Raw genomic sequence first — 13,918 nt, 5'->3', positions numbered from 1 at the left:
AGATACGATATCGGAGTGAGTCACATGGGAGGGGCCCAAAAAAACATTCCCGCCCGCTTCTTCCTCACGAGTATCCCAGACACAACCAATTGAGTCAATTGTGACAATGAAGAGAGAGGACATTACATATCTGGGTGCTGGCCCTGCCGCCCTACCTACAAACGTCCTTGCGACCGCCGCGGAGGCTCTCCAGAACTATGAGGACACCGGATTGTAAGCTCTGCCCCTCACCTAGTTACCTACCTACCTACTTGGTTGTTAGCAAGAGCTCACCTGCTAACTTGACTTTGTTCTTCATAGGGGCGTGGCTGAACACAGTCATCGCAGCGAGTTGGCGTCTGGTATCTTGAATACTATGAAAGCGGATCTGGCGAACTTCCTCGACATCCCGGACGAGTTTGAGATTTTGATCATGCAGGGTGCGCAAGACCGATTCCGGAGCGTTATGGGGGACTTCCACCGACGTATACTAATATGATGGGTGTGATTAGGTGGTGGCTCCGGTCAATTCGATGCGACGGTATACAACCTCACCGCGATCTGGGTTGAGAGGCAGAGACAGAAGATCCTGAAGGAGAAGGCCGACATTTCAGAGCAGGATGTCATTGCGGAGCTGCGTAAGAAGGTCGAGGCGGAGTTCCGGTTGGATTATTTGGTTACTGGATCGTACGTATTCTCGTCGATTGCAGCAAGACGCTTTGTACTAATGTTGCTATAGATGGTCGCTGAAGGCCAGCCAGGAGGCAGTCCGAGTCCTCGGACCCGAATATGTGAACGTTGCCAGCGACGCGCGCACAGCTAACGACGGGAAGTTCGGCAAGATCGCCGACGAGTCGACATGGAAGCTGAGCCCCAAGGCAGCGATGGTGTATCTCTGCGAGAACGAGACTGTTGACGGTGTCGAGTATCCCGCTTTCCCCAAGGTCCTTGAGTCGAAGGGCTCGGAGGACGACCCAATTGTGATTGGAGACTTTTCGTCTACCATTCTTTCAAGGCGCATCCCATTTGAGAACTTCTCTATCGTCTACTTTGGAGCTCAGAAGAACCTGGGTATGGCCGGTATCACTGGTGTTATCATTCGCAAGAGCCTGCTCCCACCTGTTTCTCCTCCGTGCTCACCGGCTATCCTGCGGAAGCTCGGATTGCCTGTTGCGCCGACCATCCTTGATTACTCTGTTTGCCAGAAGAACAACAGTCTTTACAACACCCTCAGCATCTTCGAGTAAGTTCGAGATATCGCTTGGTATAGCTGGTTAGCTAACACGTCTTCAGCGTATACGTCGCCGGACAGGTCATCAAGAAGCTCCTGAATGACTTCCCCGACAAGGTCGACGGACAGCAGGCCGTTGCTGAGCGGAAAGCACGCAAGGTCTACGAGACTCTGGAGGCTTATCCGGAAGTCTACCGTATTGTCCCAAACAAGGCTGTGCGCTCGCGCATGAACATCTGCTTCCGGGTTCTCAAGGTACGGTCACCCATCTCCCTATTTATTAAATATTCACTGACCATCTGTAGAACGGGAACATCGACGAAGCCGAAAAGACCTTCCTCAAGGGCGGTACTGAGCGCGGCATCACCGGCATGAAAGGCCACAGAAGCGTGGGAGGCATCCGCGTTTCAAACTATAACGCCATTCCCGAGTCCGGAATTGACAAGCTTGTTGTTTACCTGAAAGAATTCGCTACGTTATAGACAAAATACGCCAGAACAGCCCAGGCCGGAGTGTTCAACGCAGGACGGGCATATTTTTACGATTTAAAAGCAATGCATGGAGGCTCAACCTTCCACTTAATGTTCTCTGATCATACTTTTGCTATATATTATAGCGCAGTTATTATTCACTTGGATAGTTTTGCATATCTCGGTCCAATATTGTCGATATTTCTCTCCTATAGTAGTTTATGAATAGACCGTGGACGTTTGGAGGCCTACATTTGACCCACAGACGCTTCTGCAGCTTGCTTATCACCCCACTTTAAATAGGGTGCGCTTAATATTTGCTTCTTGTCGAGATCTGTTGTCTGGTTTGTCCGAACTCGATTAGCTACTTATGGCGGGGTAATACAAAATCTCCCGCTGTTCAGTGTCCAGTCCTCGATACTCTCCGCAGTAACACAAAACCGGCGCGAGCCATCGTGTAACCGTAATCACCTTATTTGTGTCACATCCTGTAACCACTAGGAGAATGCCCGTTGTTGCTGTCGCTGGAGGCACGGGCGGCGTCGGCAAGACTATCGTTGACGTCCTCGCACAAGAAGCCAAGCACGACGTCGTTGTGCTTACACGCAAGGTATCTTAGACTCCTTTCAATTCCTGGACATGGTCCAGGGTCTCATATTATCATTAACATTTCTTACAGGCACGCGAAAATGATGCAATCCTCAACCGCGCAAAACAGATTGAAGTCGATTACTCGGACATCGCGTCACTCACTCAGATCCTCGAAGAGCACAAAGTCAACATTGTTATCTCGGCACTATCGCTCTTCGAGGACGAGCATAGCGTGTCGCAGCTGAACCTCATCAAAGCAGCCGAGGATGCGTCCTCGACGAGGAGGTTCATTCCGAGTGAATACTCATTTATCCAAACGGAGGAGTACGTATCTATATCTCACATCCTTTCTATTCTTCGCGCAGCAATTAGAGGGCATGATGCTAAGTGACTTATTCTAGCCTCCTCCCCATCGACCCAAGCATTCAGTATTTTCTGGACGCGGCAAACCAGCTCAGAAGTTCAAAAACACTGCAGTTCACGCGCGTGATCCCGGGCTTCTTTATGGACTACTGGGGAATGCCGCACGCGCGCACTAATCTTAATCCGATGACCTTCGGAGTCGACATGCAGAGCTGCGAGGCTGTTATCCCGGGCGACGGGAACGATGTGATCTGCATGACTTATACATATGACATGGCGGTGTTTATCGCGCGGTTGTTGGAGGTTGAGCACTGGGAGGAGTTTAGTGTTGTTGTTGGGGATGAGGTTACATTTAATCAGTTGGTCGAGGTTGGGGAAAGGATTAGGGGTAAGTTCTTTTTTGTTTCATTATATCTATCCGTATTTTGTAGGGTTTGCGATGCTAATTCAATCAGGGAGGAAATTCAAGGTGGTGTATGATAGTGCGGAAAAGGTCAAGGAGGGCGATGTTAATGTTCCGCCTCAGCCGGAGGGCCATGGGTATAGCCAGCAGGAACTGGTGGAGGCGACGGCATTTGTGGACAATCTCATTATTGAGAAATTGTTTGACTTTCCTGCTGCCATTCGGTCTAATGGGCTTTCGGATCTTAAGTTGGTTACAGTTGAGGAATTCCTAAGGAACGCGTGGGAAGGGAGGACGTGATTGTTATTGGGTAGCATTCTATGTTGGAGATAGCTGGCTAGCCACCAGCCTTGCAGGGGTTTGGTGTGGCAGCCGAGCATCTCTTGTCATTGTATAGAAACGATTCACCAGTGCGGTCAGGAATCAACCCGGAGAATAATGGGCCCTGCTCATGAAGTTAGTATTACATCAAGTTGCCGTAACCGCTTGTGCAACGCTGGAATAATACGAGCAGCTATAGCTTCCACCGCATCCTGACACAACTGGATCTGCACAGCACCAATTCCAGCCGACATGATTGCTGGGTTGGATGCCCGGCTAGTCCGGCATCATCAGATCGCACAGATACCTCGAGAATTTCACCCTCCCAAGTGGGCTTCTGCTTAGCCTTTTTGGCGACTCCGGGCGTCTCAGCCGACCTATGGAACGCCTGTCGGCTGACATGCCCAGCCCTGTCGGCGGCCCGCTCTGACTGGCTGCCCCAATGGCATGACATGGAAAACACAAGCAAAACGTCCCCAGAGGCAGCTCCGAGTCAGGAAGGTTTGCTTGACGGAGGCTGTCTGTGCGTTCCTGCAGCTGCAAAGTGCGCTGGTCAGGCTGATCGCTTTTCAACGAGTCGGGTCCCGCTGCGATGTGCTGGCATTCCTGACTTCTCCCTTTTTTCATTTAATCTCTCATCTCGCTGCCCGATCGTCTTTGAGCTCTCGTTTCCTCGTTCCTATGTAACGCCTTGACTGCCCCGTTGTTGCTTGTTTGGTATGGGGGGACCTCTTCGGCTTCGCATCCACCACCTTGTCTCGCGGCTTTGTCGTTGAAGCTGGTAAGAGAATGACCGACAGCGCTACTATCTAAACTGTGAGTCTCTCCCCTTCGGAAACTCAAACTGTCGTCGCTAATCCCTTGCGTCCAGTCCAGTCCACACACACACAATGCGCCCACACACAATAACAACAACCACGACGCCAGTCAAACAGCCCCCAAGATACGGCCTCGCCCCCAAGTCCTCGATATCCGATGCCAACCTCATCTCTCGGATATCGAAATGGCTATGGTCGTGCCGGACTACTTCAACTACAACTACAGACACTAGCGCAAAGGCCGGTCCAACTGCCGATGTGGAGCACCACGAGATCCGATCTAGCACGTCCGACCACCACGCCGTCGAGAATGCTTTCCCCTGTCGCGCGTGCCAGGCCTGGGGCGTTGAGTGTGACCAACAGAAACCACGCTGCTCGCATTGTCTCGATCAGCAGATTCTGTGCTTCTACGTCGAGCCGTTGCGGGTGACAATGAAGCGGTCAAAACTGGAACGGGCCCAACAAAAGGCTGTTGCCTAAGTCCTCGGAGGATCGGAGCTGTGCTGCTACGTCATCGGCACCGAGATCGTGATCGAGCAGCGATCGAGTTTAAAGATTTCATGATTGGATGAGTACATGGAAGCTTTGTTGTCGGCTTTATGCCGGTTTTTGGCGAGGGTTTCCCCCTTTTTTATATACACGTTAAAGCGCTGTTGGTTGGGTTTTCTACGCTATTCTTTTAATCATACTTCCTATTCTTCCCAGCTGAAGTTCAGCCGTATTACCTATCGGTGGGCTTGAACCACGGTTTCTCCCGGGTCGCCCGACCCTCATGATTATATCTAGGCTTGATATTCCCATGCAGCTGACGGCTTGTCTTCTTGGAATGGGTCTGGACTTCTGGAGATATCCCGGAGTATGTCGTAGGCCTCCAGGCTAGGTCAATAGGAAAATAATACCGCTGGGACCCCAAATACACCGGAAATACCTTCCCAGTCAACTCCCAACACGCAACGTGTTGATATGATAGCTCACCATGAAATTATGACAGGAGTCTAGATGCAGATCCCAACACGCTAGCAATTTGCTCGGGCCACGCACTACTCCAAGTAGCCGTTAAATGGAGCTCAAGATATACGGCGGCGTCCGGCTTTAGCCAATTCAGTTACGTCATGATGCCATCTAACTATTGAGCAGACAAAGCAACACCAACCTCACCAACATCAACTCCTGCCAGCTGTAAACCATCACAATCAATCCAATACGTTTACCAGAAAAAGCAAAGAAAGTGAAGTCCTTCGCCTCAACGCTCAGACCTCGACACCAACTGCGGGGCCTCCACACCCAAGAATGGCGGGGCATCAAAAGCAAAGTCTAGAACGGCGATCCGTCGTCTCGTCTTTCATCTTCCATCTACCCCATTCGCGATCCGAAAAGCCTCGCGTTGCGCTATTCAAGCGGAGCACCAAAGTCAGTACTTACAAGTATGTCTACCTTGCGCACGGACTACTCTGGACGAAGGCCGCCGGAAACGCTAATCATCGCTCCACAGACAGCACATCGCGCCCATTTCTGGAAGTATCAGTCGGAAAGACCCGAACCCGCTCACGGCGGCATGGCGGGAGCTCTCCGAGGAAACCCAGCTCAGTCCGGCTACGTTAACGCTCTGGCGGTTTGGGAAGCCGTTCTCCTTCGCGGATGAGGCAGTCGAGCGGGAATGGACTGTCCACCCGTTTGGGTTTCTGCTGAGGGGGGGAGTGGGGGATAATGCGATTGAGATTGACTGGGAGCATGAGGGGTGGGAGTGGTATGATCCTACAACTGTGGTTAACGATGACGGGTTTGAGATGACGGGTGTTCCGCATCTGAGGGAGAGTTTACGGCGAGTGTGGTTTGAGGGCGAGTTTGGTGGGGAGGCTGGGAGTACGTTGAGTGCTGGGTTGGAGAAGTTGCAGAATGACCATGAGAGTGGCTCGCATGAGCTTACTTCTATTGCGTTAAAGGTATTCCGGGACTTCATTGTGCAGATGCAACCGCGGATGGAAGAGGACGGGGAGAAGTGGTGGGAGGATGTGGAGTTGGCTGTGTGGCATCTTGTCAAGAATGGGCGGGAGAGTATGGGCGCGGCGACGCTGAATGCCCTTCTTGCGATATTGGAAGAGATGGAGGAGGTTTGGAAGCTTGAATCAAGTTCCGAATGGAAACTCGAGCGGATGCTCACGATTATCGACCATCATTTAAAGAGCCGGACGAGTCGCGCGGATTTGGTCAAGGAGATGTTTGCATCCTACGTGAGAACGAATTTCCTTTCTGGCGGGCAGTCGAAAGACAAGCTTACCATAGTTACCTTGTCTGCTAGCTCGACGATTCGTGATAGTATCGTGGAAACCTTTACTTCCTTGGATATATCAAAACTTGAGTTGCGCATCCTCGAGTCCCGTCCGCTATTCGAGGGCGTCAGCATCGCATCTTCTATATTGTCACACTTCCAAGAGAAGTGCAAGGATACACCGGATAAGAAGTTACATATCAGCCTCTATGCCGACGCACCGGCTGCCGTGGCCGCAGAGGGCGTGGATATCGTTCTTTTGGGCGCAGACCGGATTTCTAGATCCAAGGGGGTCAGCAACAAGACCGGGTCTCTTCCACTGGCGCTTAGCACAAAGCACATCACGCCAGCCGCTAAGATTGCTGTACTTTCTGAGCTCGAAAAGGTAAACGGTGAGAACGGCGTCATTGATGATGAGAGGCATGAGGACAATGATCCGGCTGAAGTGGTCAACGCATGGAAGAGCGCGGGGGTCAAAGGCGTGGAGTCTGTAGAGGCGTTCAGCGACCCCGCTCGAGCTGGCAATTCAAACGTCTCGGTAGACGTGAGGAATATCTATTTTGAGTGGATTCCGTTGTCCTTGATAGATGCATTCGTGAGTGGCGAGGGTGTTCTCAACGATGATCGAATCCTTGAGAAGGCAAACCAGCAGCAAGAACTGGCGAGTCGCTATTTTGATAGCATCTCTGTTCGGTACTAGTTTCTATTGACTCGGTACTTGTTATTCGAAGTATTTGGTACGAACGGGTTGTCTATACTGAGTGCTAAACTTGTATATGACGAAATAATCTGCTCAACGCGAGACTTGAGACGCGATGTTGCCATGACACCGTGGGCGTGATGCCGAACGCGTCAATCGACTCTATAAAATCCTCAGTATTTTCAACCTCATTTGGTCTTCCTCATTTCTCACGTTCTATCTATCGATCAACAACTCTCAACTGCGATGCAGCACTCACCATGACTTCAGTTGCTGCAAAGACCTCGCTCTTCGAGTCATCCTCGAACCCCTCCACCTATGAGCAATGGAAGTCCACCCTCCAGGAAATAAAGCTGCTATATATGCAGCGGCAATATAAACGATGCGTCGCCCGTTCGTCATCTATCCTTTCCGTAGCCAGAGAACCTGTACTTCCCCTTGCCTCAACCCCTGCATTGAGCGGCAGCTAATCGTACCGGACATGCAGATAGATCCCGTTTACAAAACTTACCTGTACTTTTACAGTGCAATCTCATACGAGGCAATGGCCCGGCACGCACACGAGTACTCGAGGAACAAGATACCGCTTCTGCACTCGGCGTTGGACTGCTTCGTTACTTGTCTTTCTGTTCTGCCTGCGGCTGTTTCTGTTGACGAGGGCCTTGTCGATGGCCCTGGTTTTACTCTGGAATCTGATTCTGCGGATGACAGCTATGTGGATGGCTTTATCAACATTTCTGGATCAGAAACAGACTTTATATTTGAACAAGTTGAATTCCCCGTGTCGGAGACCAATAGCACTAGCCTTTCTCTTTCTCCCTCTCCCTCTCCCTCTCCTTCCCCAGCTCCGTCGAGCAGGGCATCCAGGGAAACCTCGCCAGCGGAAAGCATTGTCTCTAGCATCACAGACATCATCGACAGGACGCTAGATTGCCCCGACGAAGAAGATCCTTTTCTCTCAGACTGTGACGATGTGGTCGATATCCTAAGTATCAACAACCAGGACAACATTGCCCAAACAGCGGCCACACTCGACAACGAGAATGAGACAGAGTACCGTTTGATGCCGCCTCCTCTCCATGTCCGTAAATCATCCCAGCCGCTTCCACTCATTTTACCATCTCTCGAGCTTAGCGGTGACACCAGCGCATCTTCAAAGGCCCAAACTCAGGATACAACTGAACCCGCGGTTGAAATTCGAGCCCGCCCTCCTCGCCTCCCTCTTCCTGTTAAAATTAAAGACCTAGCTACAAACAAGAAAGTTAAGGCCGTGGTTCAGGGTAATCAAAAATATACATACAGCACCAGCGCATTGCAAACTTCCTCCAGACGAGAAATTTTACATGCCGGAATCAACCTCCCCTCGACTTCCTCAATAACAGCGTTTAATAACAGCCTTGCTTTCCTGCACAACCAAGTCACATCCACAATCACAACTCTCCACACCCTAATCCAAGAAGTCACATCCATTCAGCACGCGCGGATCCTTTCGAGACGGAGCATCCAGCGCTCGGTCTCATTCTGGTCTTTCAGTCCCGTCAAGAACGGGTCTGGTCGCTCTCCTAAAACCAAATGGCAGTCTTTCTCCTCTAGAGGGCCTTCTTCACCTAAATCCGGACTGGCAGCGCCTTCTGGGCGCGAGAGTCTCCAGGAGCGTATTATCCGCTTACGATCTGAGGGGTGGGAGACTGTTGGCTTAAAGAATCGGAAACGGGGATGGAAGGGAGCGGAATATTATAGGGAGTTCTGTGGGATGGTGCTTGATGAGCTCTATCTTGGTTGACTTGGGGGTTGTAGGGTTGGTTGAGGCCTTAATATGGATGATTGGCCAATTAGTTTTGATGGTGATATTTTCAGTGATGATGGAGTTTGGTTGGGCATCCTAGTACCGGCTGACTATGGAACTTTCAGGTGTTTGGAGTACTATCAGTTGAGCTTTTGTCTCATTCAGGGCATCAATTAAGCCTATGCCGTTCATAATGACTATCGACTTGATCTTATTAGGATTCGTGCTCTTACTAGGGAACCTTGCGCTCTATAAGGGGACAGTCTCCCTTTTTTTTTAGTATTCTGTAGACCTTTTTCAATCGATGACTACAAATGAGAAGCAGATAATGTCAATGAGGCATATCCCGCCCCCATCATGTCGTATGACTTCGAGTTTCAATCTATACTCGGTCTCCGCAGTACCATTCCTGTTTGGTTCGGAAATCCGAGCGGAGCCCTAGCGCTCGGAACGCCGAGAAGTGCCGATAATAATAATCGGTGTAGAAGTAATGAAATGAGGATTCTGGGCGAGGATTTTGAATATAGCAGCATTTGTGTGTTTAATTCTTCTTTATAGAGCCTGATACTCAGTAGACCCGGTGTTCAAATGGAACCACAAATCTTCTCGGCCTCAACTCCGTATATTCACAAGCAAGTATCCCCTTAATCAAGAAATAGCAAGAAAGGTGGGCTCTTAATAGACCCATCTATTTTCCAGAATTGTGGGTCGCTGCTGGTGACATTTATTAAATCACAGCGCCGGCCAACTTGTAAACAACCTTCAGAACTACTCGCTAAAATGTCAAATATACTCATTACAGGTTGTTCTCGCGGCCTCGGCTTGGAGCTGGTGAAGCAGCGCTCAGCGCGTGCAAGCAAAGAAGGAGGGCTTGTTATTGCAACGGCACGAAGCCTCTCCCAAGAACTAAACGAAGTAATATCCCAGTCCAATGGCTCTGCGGTGTTTGTTTCTTTAGATGTCACAAATAGGCCAAATATCGCAGAGTCAGTAGAGGAAGTTCGTCGAGCGTTGAAGGGATATAGCTTGGATATCCTCATCAATTGCGCGGGTGTCTTCGGCATTACCGATGCAAAACTAGCACTCATGTAGGCCTCTAACTACCGATATAATTGCTGAGGATACTGACTATTTCAACAGGGATGATCTCGAATATCAACTCTCTGTCAATGTAACAGGAGTCCATAACGTTATCCGGGAATACATCCCCCTCATGCAGGATAGCAGGGTGAAGAAAGTAATCACTATGTAAGTGCAAATTAGTATTATCCTTAATATCTGAAATATCCAAGCATGCTAAGTCGCTCTTTCATTTCAGTTCCAGCGCCTTCGCATCGATGACTTTGGCCTCAAGCTCGACTTATGCGCCTTGCCCGGCGTATAAAATCAGCAAGGCAGCGTTGAACGCCTTGACTGTGCAATATGCACTGTCATACAAAGAAAATGGCTTTATCTTTATCCCATTGTGTCCGGGAGTAAGTTCTTTACCTACCTATGGTTCGCGACTGGCTACTTTTCATGCTAACTCTCGCTCAGTGGCTCAAAACCGATATGGGCGGCGAGGATGCCGATCTCGCTGTCTCCCAGGGGGCAGAGGCGGTTTTGAACGTTGTAGATTCCATCACTCATGAGGATAACGGCCGACTCAAAAATATTCTCGTTCCTGGCTGGGATGCTTACAGTGGACAGGATCTGCCATGGTAGTATGGTATATCCCACATATATAGCTAGAAAATAGATAGCCCCTTAACGGAGAGTTCATAGCTTTAGACATTGGAAATATTTTTGACAATTGACCATCTCAGTAAGCATCAATTATCCGGTCGGTATGTGCGTATCTCAATTTGTCACTTCTTGCTGTGATCAGTCAGCGGAACTGTGCAGACGGAGAGATTCCGCTCGGCTGTTTTTTTCTCCCTCGTAGGTACTCGGCTGTATCCTGCCTCATCCACCTCTTCTGCAGAGTACATAGTGGTCTGTGTACCAGGGGGGGGGGCAGTCGAAGAGTTACTTGATAATGTCTGGGAATGTTGCGCTCTCGGGGGAAATCCCCCCTGCCGTAGGTCTCCGAGGTGTCCCCTCTCGACCGCAATGCAACTAACTGATGCAGTGTGATTTGTGCCATTCTAGAAAGGTTCAACGCCTCCCAGCTCACATTTGATTTCCCCGGTCTGGACTGATTCAATAATCTTAGATAAAGTGCGATAGGCGCTCGCCTTGCGCCAATTGCGCCGACGCCGGTGCCCAATGCCAGCGGTTGCGACCCGGGAGGTCATCAAAAAAGAGATCTTTACCCAGGTTCGCCGTAACTGCATCTGCAATCGCTTTTTTGCAAGCGCTGATCAATTCTGCAGTGACTCTGTTCCAGAATTTTCCGTTCTCGAGTTCCATCGGTCGCCACGTCCAAGGCAGATGCGTCCCGGCGGAGTTGGCATATCTCCAGCTACCACCCCAAACTCGGCCGCAGATGCCGACGATTCCAATTATCATGCAATTCAAGCAAAAGACATCATAGAGCTTGAGCTCGATGATTCCAGGTTTATCAGCCATGAACGACAGGTTGTTCTTAGGTCTGCCCTCCAGCTGGTGAATGAAATTGCTGAGAGGAAGCGTCGTCAGTCGGGGACATTTATGGAGGATGGGTCGCCTGAAGCTCCTACTATCCCTGTTCCCGAGGTGCCCCCTCGAGAGCTGTTGTTCATGCTACTTCGCGGTATTCCTCCCTTTTGAGTAGTTCCCCTTTGATGCCACAACTGATATAGCCCAGGATCATCAGAGTCACTCCGCTCTCAGTGGCCAGATCATATATCAGACACTGCATGTGAAAGAATGGCCACTGCTTTACTACAAGGAGATCTTGAACCACATGAGCAACTGTTTCATCAGTATTGCGTTTGTATCTATGTCAAGGGAATCGTCCACTTGAACCATATCTCCCGAATCACCGACAATGTGGCTATAAAGAATCAGTTATCTCAGTCTACATCTGCCTATACAACTGCCGCGCTTAAAAGCATCAAAAAATTTAATATTCTCGGCCGGCCAAATCTGGCAAGTATACAGTCTCTAATCTCAAGCGTGAGTTTCCGCGTGATCAGTCACCCATGGCTTATTTAACTTGTAATCCGTACAGGCCCTACTCATGCAATATGTTGGAAGACTCAACCAGTGCTGGGTTCTAATGTCATATGCAGCTCGACAAATCACTTCTCTCAATTATCACAGAATCCGCAGGACACCTACATCAACGACTGAAGAGCAAGATATTTGCATGGCGGTTTACTGGTGCTATTACCTTGATAGAACCTTGAGCGCCCTTTTCGGTCGACCTCCATCATTGCCTGGCCTCCAAGTTTCACCCTCCGATCTGATCCCACTAGATCCATCCTCTTTATATGACACCATGATCCGCGTCATACTTGATCTTGCGCAGATCCAGGGAGAACTCCACGAGATATCCAATTGTGGCAACCGTGAATCGAAAAGCGCGATATTGGAAACATGCCGAGACCTCGAATCGAGGATGTCCAACATACTTCCAATACTACAAACTGTTAGTGATGCAACCTATCTTTGCTTGTTCTATATGGCAAATATTAATATCGGCAGAATCTACATCGCCATCGCCCTCCCACAAAGGTCTGGTGCGATTGGCATACTGCCGACTTCTGCTTCAACGCGATATTCGTCGAAATCCTACGTACGCGTCTGAAAAGTTCATTCAGCCCACTGGTGCACAAGATAACACTCTTGTATGCTGAGAACTCACTCAAAGCGTTTCTACTTCTCCTCGAGCGGCCAGAAGAGGTACCCGGGTCAGGGTTCGACGATCCATATCCGTCCTTTCTAACATGGTTCGCTGGCACCGCTTCCTTACAGTACGCACTGCTAACGAAGGCTTGTCGCAGGAGTTTGTTCATTTATCCCTTGAGTCCCTTCTTCGTTGTCTTTTGCAACATCATCGGAACATTAAACCACGATGGCTATGTATGTATGCAACGCATCATCGACAAACTTTCCGGGTTCAAACAATACCCACACCTCGAGAGACTCTTGAATCTTCTCCGGTCCCTACAAGGACTATGCGACCCTCTGTTCCAAGAGCAAGCCGAAAACCACCTAGTCTCAGAAAACAGTTTCAGAGTCGAGGATCCGTCCGGCTTGGCTGCAACAAATCGCCATGCAGCCATTCCATACACCTCCGCGAACAGGTCTGTCACTGATCCACAAGAGAATGATACAATGCCGCAGAGTGAACCCACGGGTTCGAATATTGAAAACGGCCCGTCGGCTGATTGGCTTATGTGGGAACTATTCAACAGCCAAGTTCCTGCGGGCTGGATCAACTCAGACTTTGATCCTTTTATTGCTGAATGAGAGGCAAAGATCCGCCAGTGGCTTCCAGCGGATATAAATTATTAAGCCTGTCTATGTGCGACGGATGTGGATCTACTCGCCCAGCTGCTTGAGATGTGCGATCAGGCCAGGTTGCCTTCTAGGGCGCTATTTCAGTATCATGGTAAATGTGGAATAGAGTAGCACCAGTGCCGACAGGGCTGAATACAGCGGAGATTACGCCCGCCCGCGTCTGCCTCATGAGCAACTCAGGACGCTGTCGGTACCCAAAGAAGGCCTTCGCAGCGCCCAGGGCTGAAATAAAAGGCTTCTGGGCCCGACTAAAATTGGGTTGTGAAACGCGCGCCGCTCCACTGGAAACGCTCTCATCGGTGGCTGTGCTGGGGCTAGTTCTGCTAATTCTGGACTGCGGGCCAGACTTGCTCTCGGCTTTACTTCAGCTCTCAGGCACCAACTGCAGTGCCGGGTCCATTAATTCTCTTCTGCCGCCTGCTTCGCGATCAGCTTCTGGCAAGAATTCAGTTGTGCGCCGCTGGAAGGCAGAATCGGTGAGTGCCCGTCCGCTGTCGTTGAGGGAGAGCTGTGGTGGACGTGAGGTCTTCTTATTCACTGCGATTCCCTTGCGATCACG

At 50.1% G+C, this 13,918-nt stretch overlaps 5 protein-coding genes across 5 annotated transcripts; all 5 read left to right on the top strand.

Moving 5' to 3' along the window:
* Positions 1–56: 56 nt before the first annotated feature.
* ASPVEDRAFT_60035 (uncharacterized protein) lies at positions 57–3,593 on the top strand. The gene is made up of 10 exons (XM_040815511.1): positions 57–213; positions 301–419; positions 492–666; positions 719–1,222; positions 1,273–1,465; positions 1,516–1,640; positions 2,182–2,290; positions 2,360–2,595; positions 2,673–3,022; positions 3,090–3,593. Exons 1-10 carry the CDS (start codon positions 107–109, stop codon positions 3,335–3,337), a joined length of 2,166 nt encoding a protein of 721 aa, XP_040664540.1. The 5' UTR covers positions 57–106; the 3' UTR covers positions 3,338–3,593.
* Positions 3,594–4,248: 655 nt separating this feature from the next.
* On the top strand, positions 4,249–4,656 carry ASPVEDRAFT_25627 (uncharacterized protein; the record flags this gene model as incomplete). Its single annotated transcript, XM_040809799.1, has 1 exon — positions 4,249–4,656. The coding sequence occupies one exon, from the start codon at positions 4,249–4,251 to the stop codon at positions 4,654–4,656; it is 408 nt and encodes a 135-aa protein (XP_040664539.1).
* Positions 4,657–5,466: 810 nt separating this feature from the next.
* ASPVEDRAFT_124979 (translation initiation factor eIF-2B subunit family protein) lies at positions 5,467–7,145 on the top strand (the record flags this gene model as incomplete). Its single annotated transcript, XM_040806234.1, has 2 exons — positions 5,467–5,604; positions 5,673–7,145. The coding sequence occupies 2 exons, from the start codon at positions 5,467–5,469 to the stop codon at positions 7,143–7,145; spliced, it is 1,611 nt and encodes a 536-aa protein (XP_040664538.1).
* Positions 7,146–7,405: 260 nt separating this feature from the next.
* Positions 7,406–8,928, top strand: ASPVEDRAFT_80405 (uncharacterized protein; the record flags this gene model as incomplete). Its single annotated transcript, XM_040816857.1, has 2 exons — positions 7,406–7,573; positions 7,633–8,928. The coding sequence occupies 2 exons, from the start codon at positions 7,406–7,408 to the stop codon at positions 8,926–8,928; spliced, it is 1,464 nt and encodes a 487-aa protein (XP_040664537.1).
* Positions 8,929–9,711: 783 nt separating this feature from the next.
* ASPVEDRAFT_126060 (fungal specific transcription factor domain-containing protein) lies at positions 9,712–13,308 on the top strand (the record flags this gene model as incomplete). The annotated part of the gene is made up of 8 exons (XM_040806327.1): positions 9,712–10,019; positions 10,330–10,360; positions 10,468–10,634; positions 11,268–11,644; positions 11,699–12,009; positions 12,065–12,484; positions 12,541–12,785; positions 12,864–13,308. The coding sequence occupies 8 exons, from the start codon at positions 9,712–9,714 to the stop codon at positions 13,306–13,308; spliced, it is 2,304 nt and encodes a 767-aa protein (XP_040664536.1).
* Positions 13,309–13,918: the final 610 nt, after the last annotated feature.

Source organism: Aspergillus versicolor, assembly GCF_001890125.1.
Source record: "Aspergillus versicolor CBS 583.65 unplaced genomic scaffold ASPVEscaffold_2, whole genome shotgun sequence".
In the NCBI taxonomy this organism is placed as follows: domain Eukaryota; kingdom Fungi; phylum Ascomycota; class Eurotiomycetes; order Eurotiales; family Aspergillaceae; genus Aspergillus; species Aspergillus versicolor.
This window is presented reverse-complemented; position numbering and strand designations above follow the sequence as displayed.

What these genes read in the sequence shown, in the direction of transcription:
- ASPVEDRAFT_60035 (XM_040815511.1), top strand. Translation starts at nt 107, where the DNA reads ATGAAGAGAGAGGACATTACATATCTGGGTGCTGGCCCTGCCGCCCTA. An exon ending in GATTATTTGGTTACTGGATC is followed by an intron (nt 667 to 718) that starts GTACGTATTCTC and finishes ATGTTGCTATAG; the next exon opens with ATGGTCGCTGAAGGCCAGCC. An exon ending in TCGTTGTGCTTACACGCAAG is followed by an intron (nt 2,291 to 2,359) that starts GTATCTTAGACT and finishes CATTTCTTACAG; the next exon opens with GCACGCGAAAATGATGCAAT.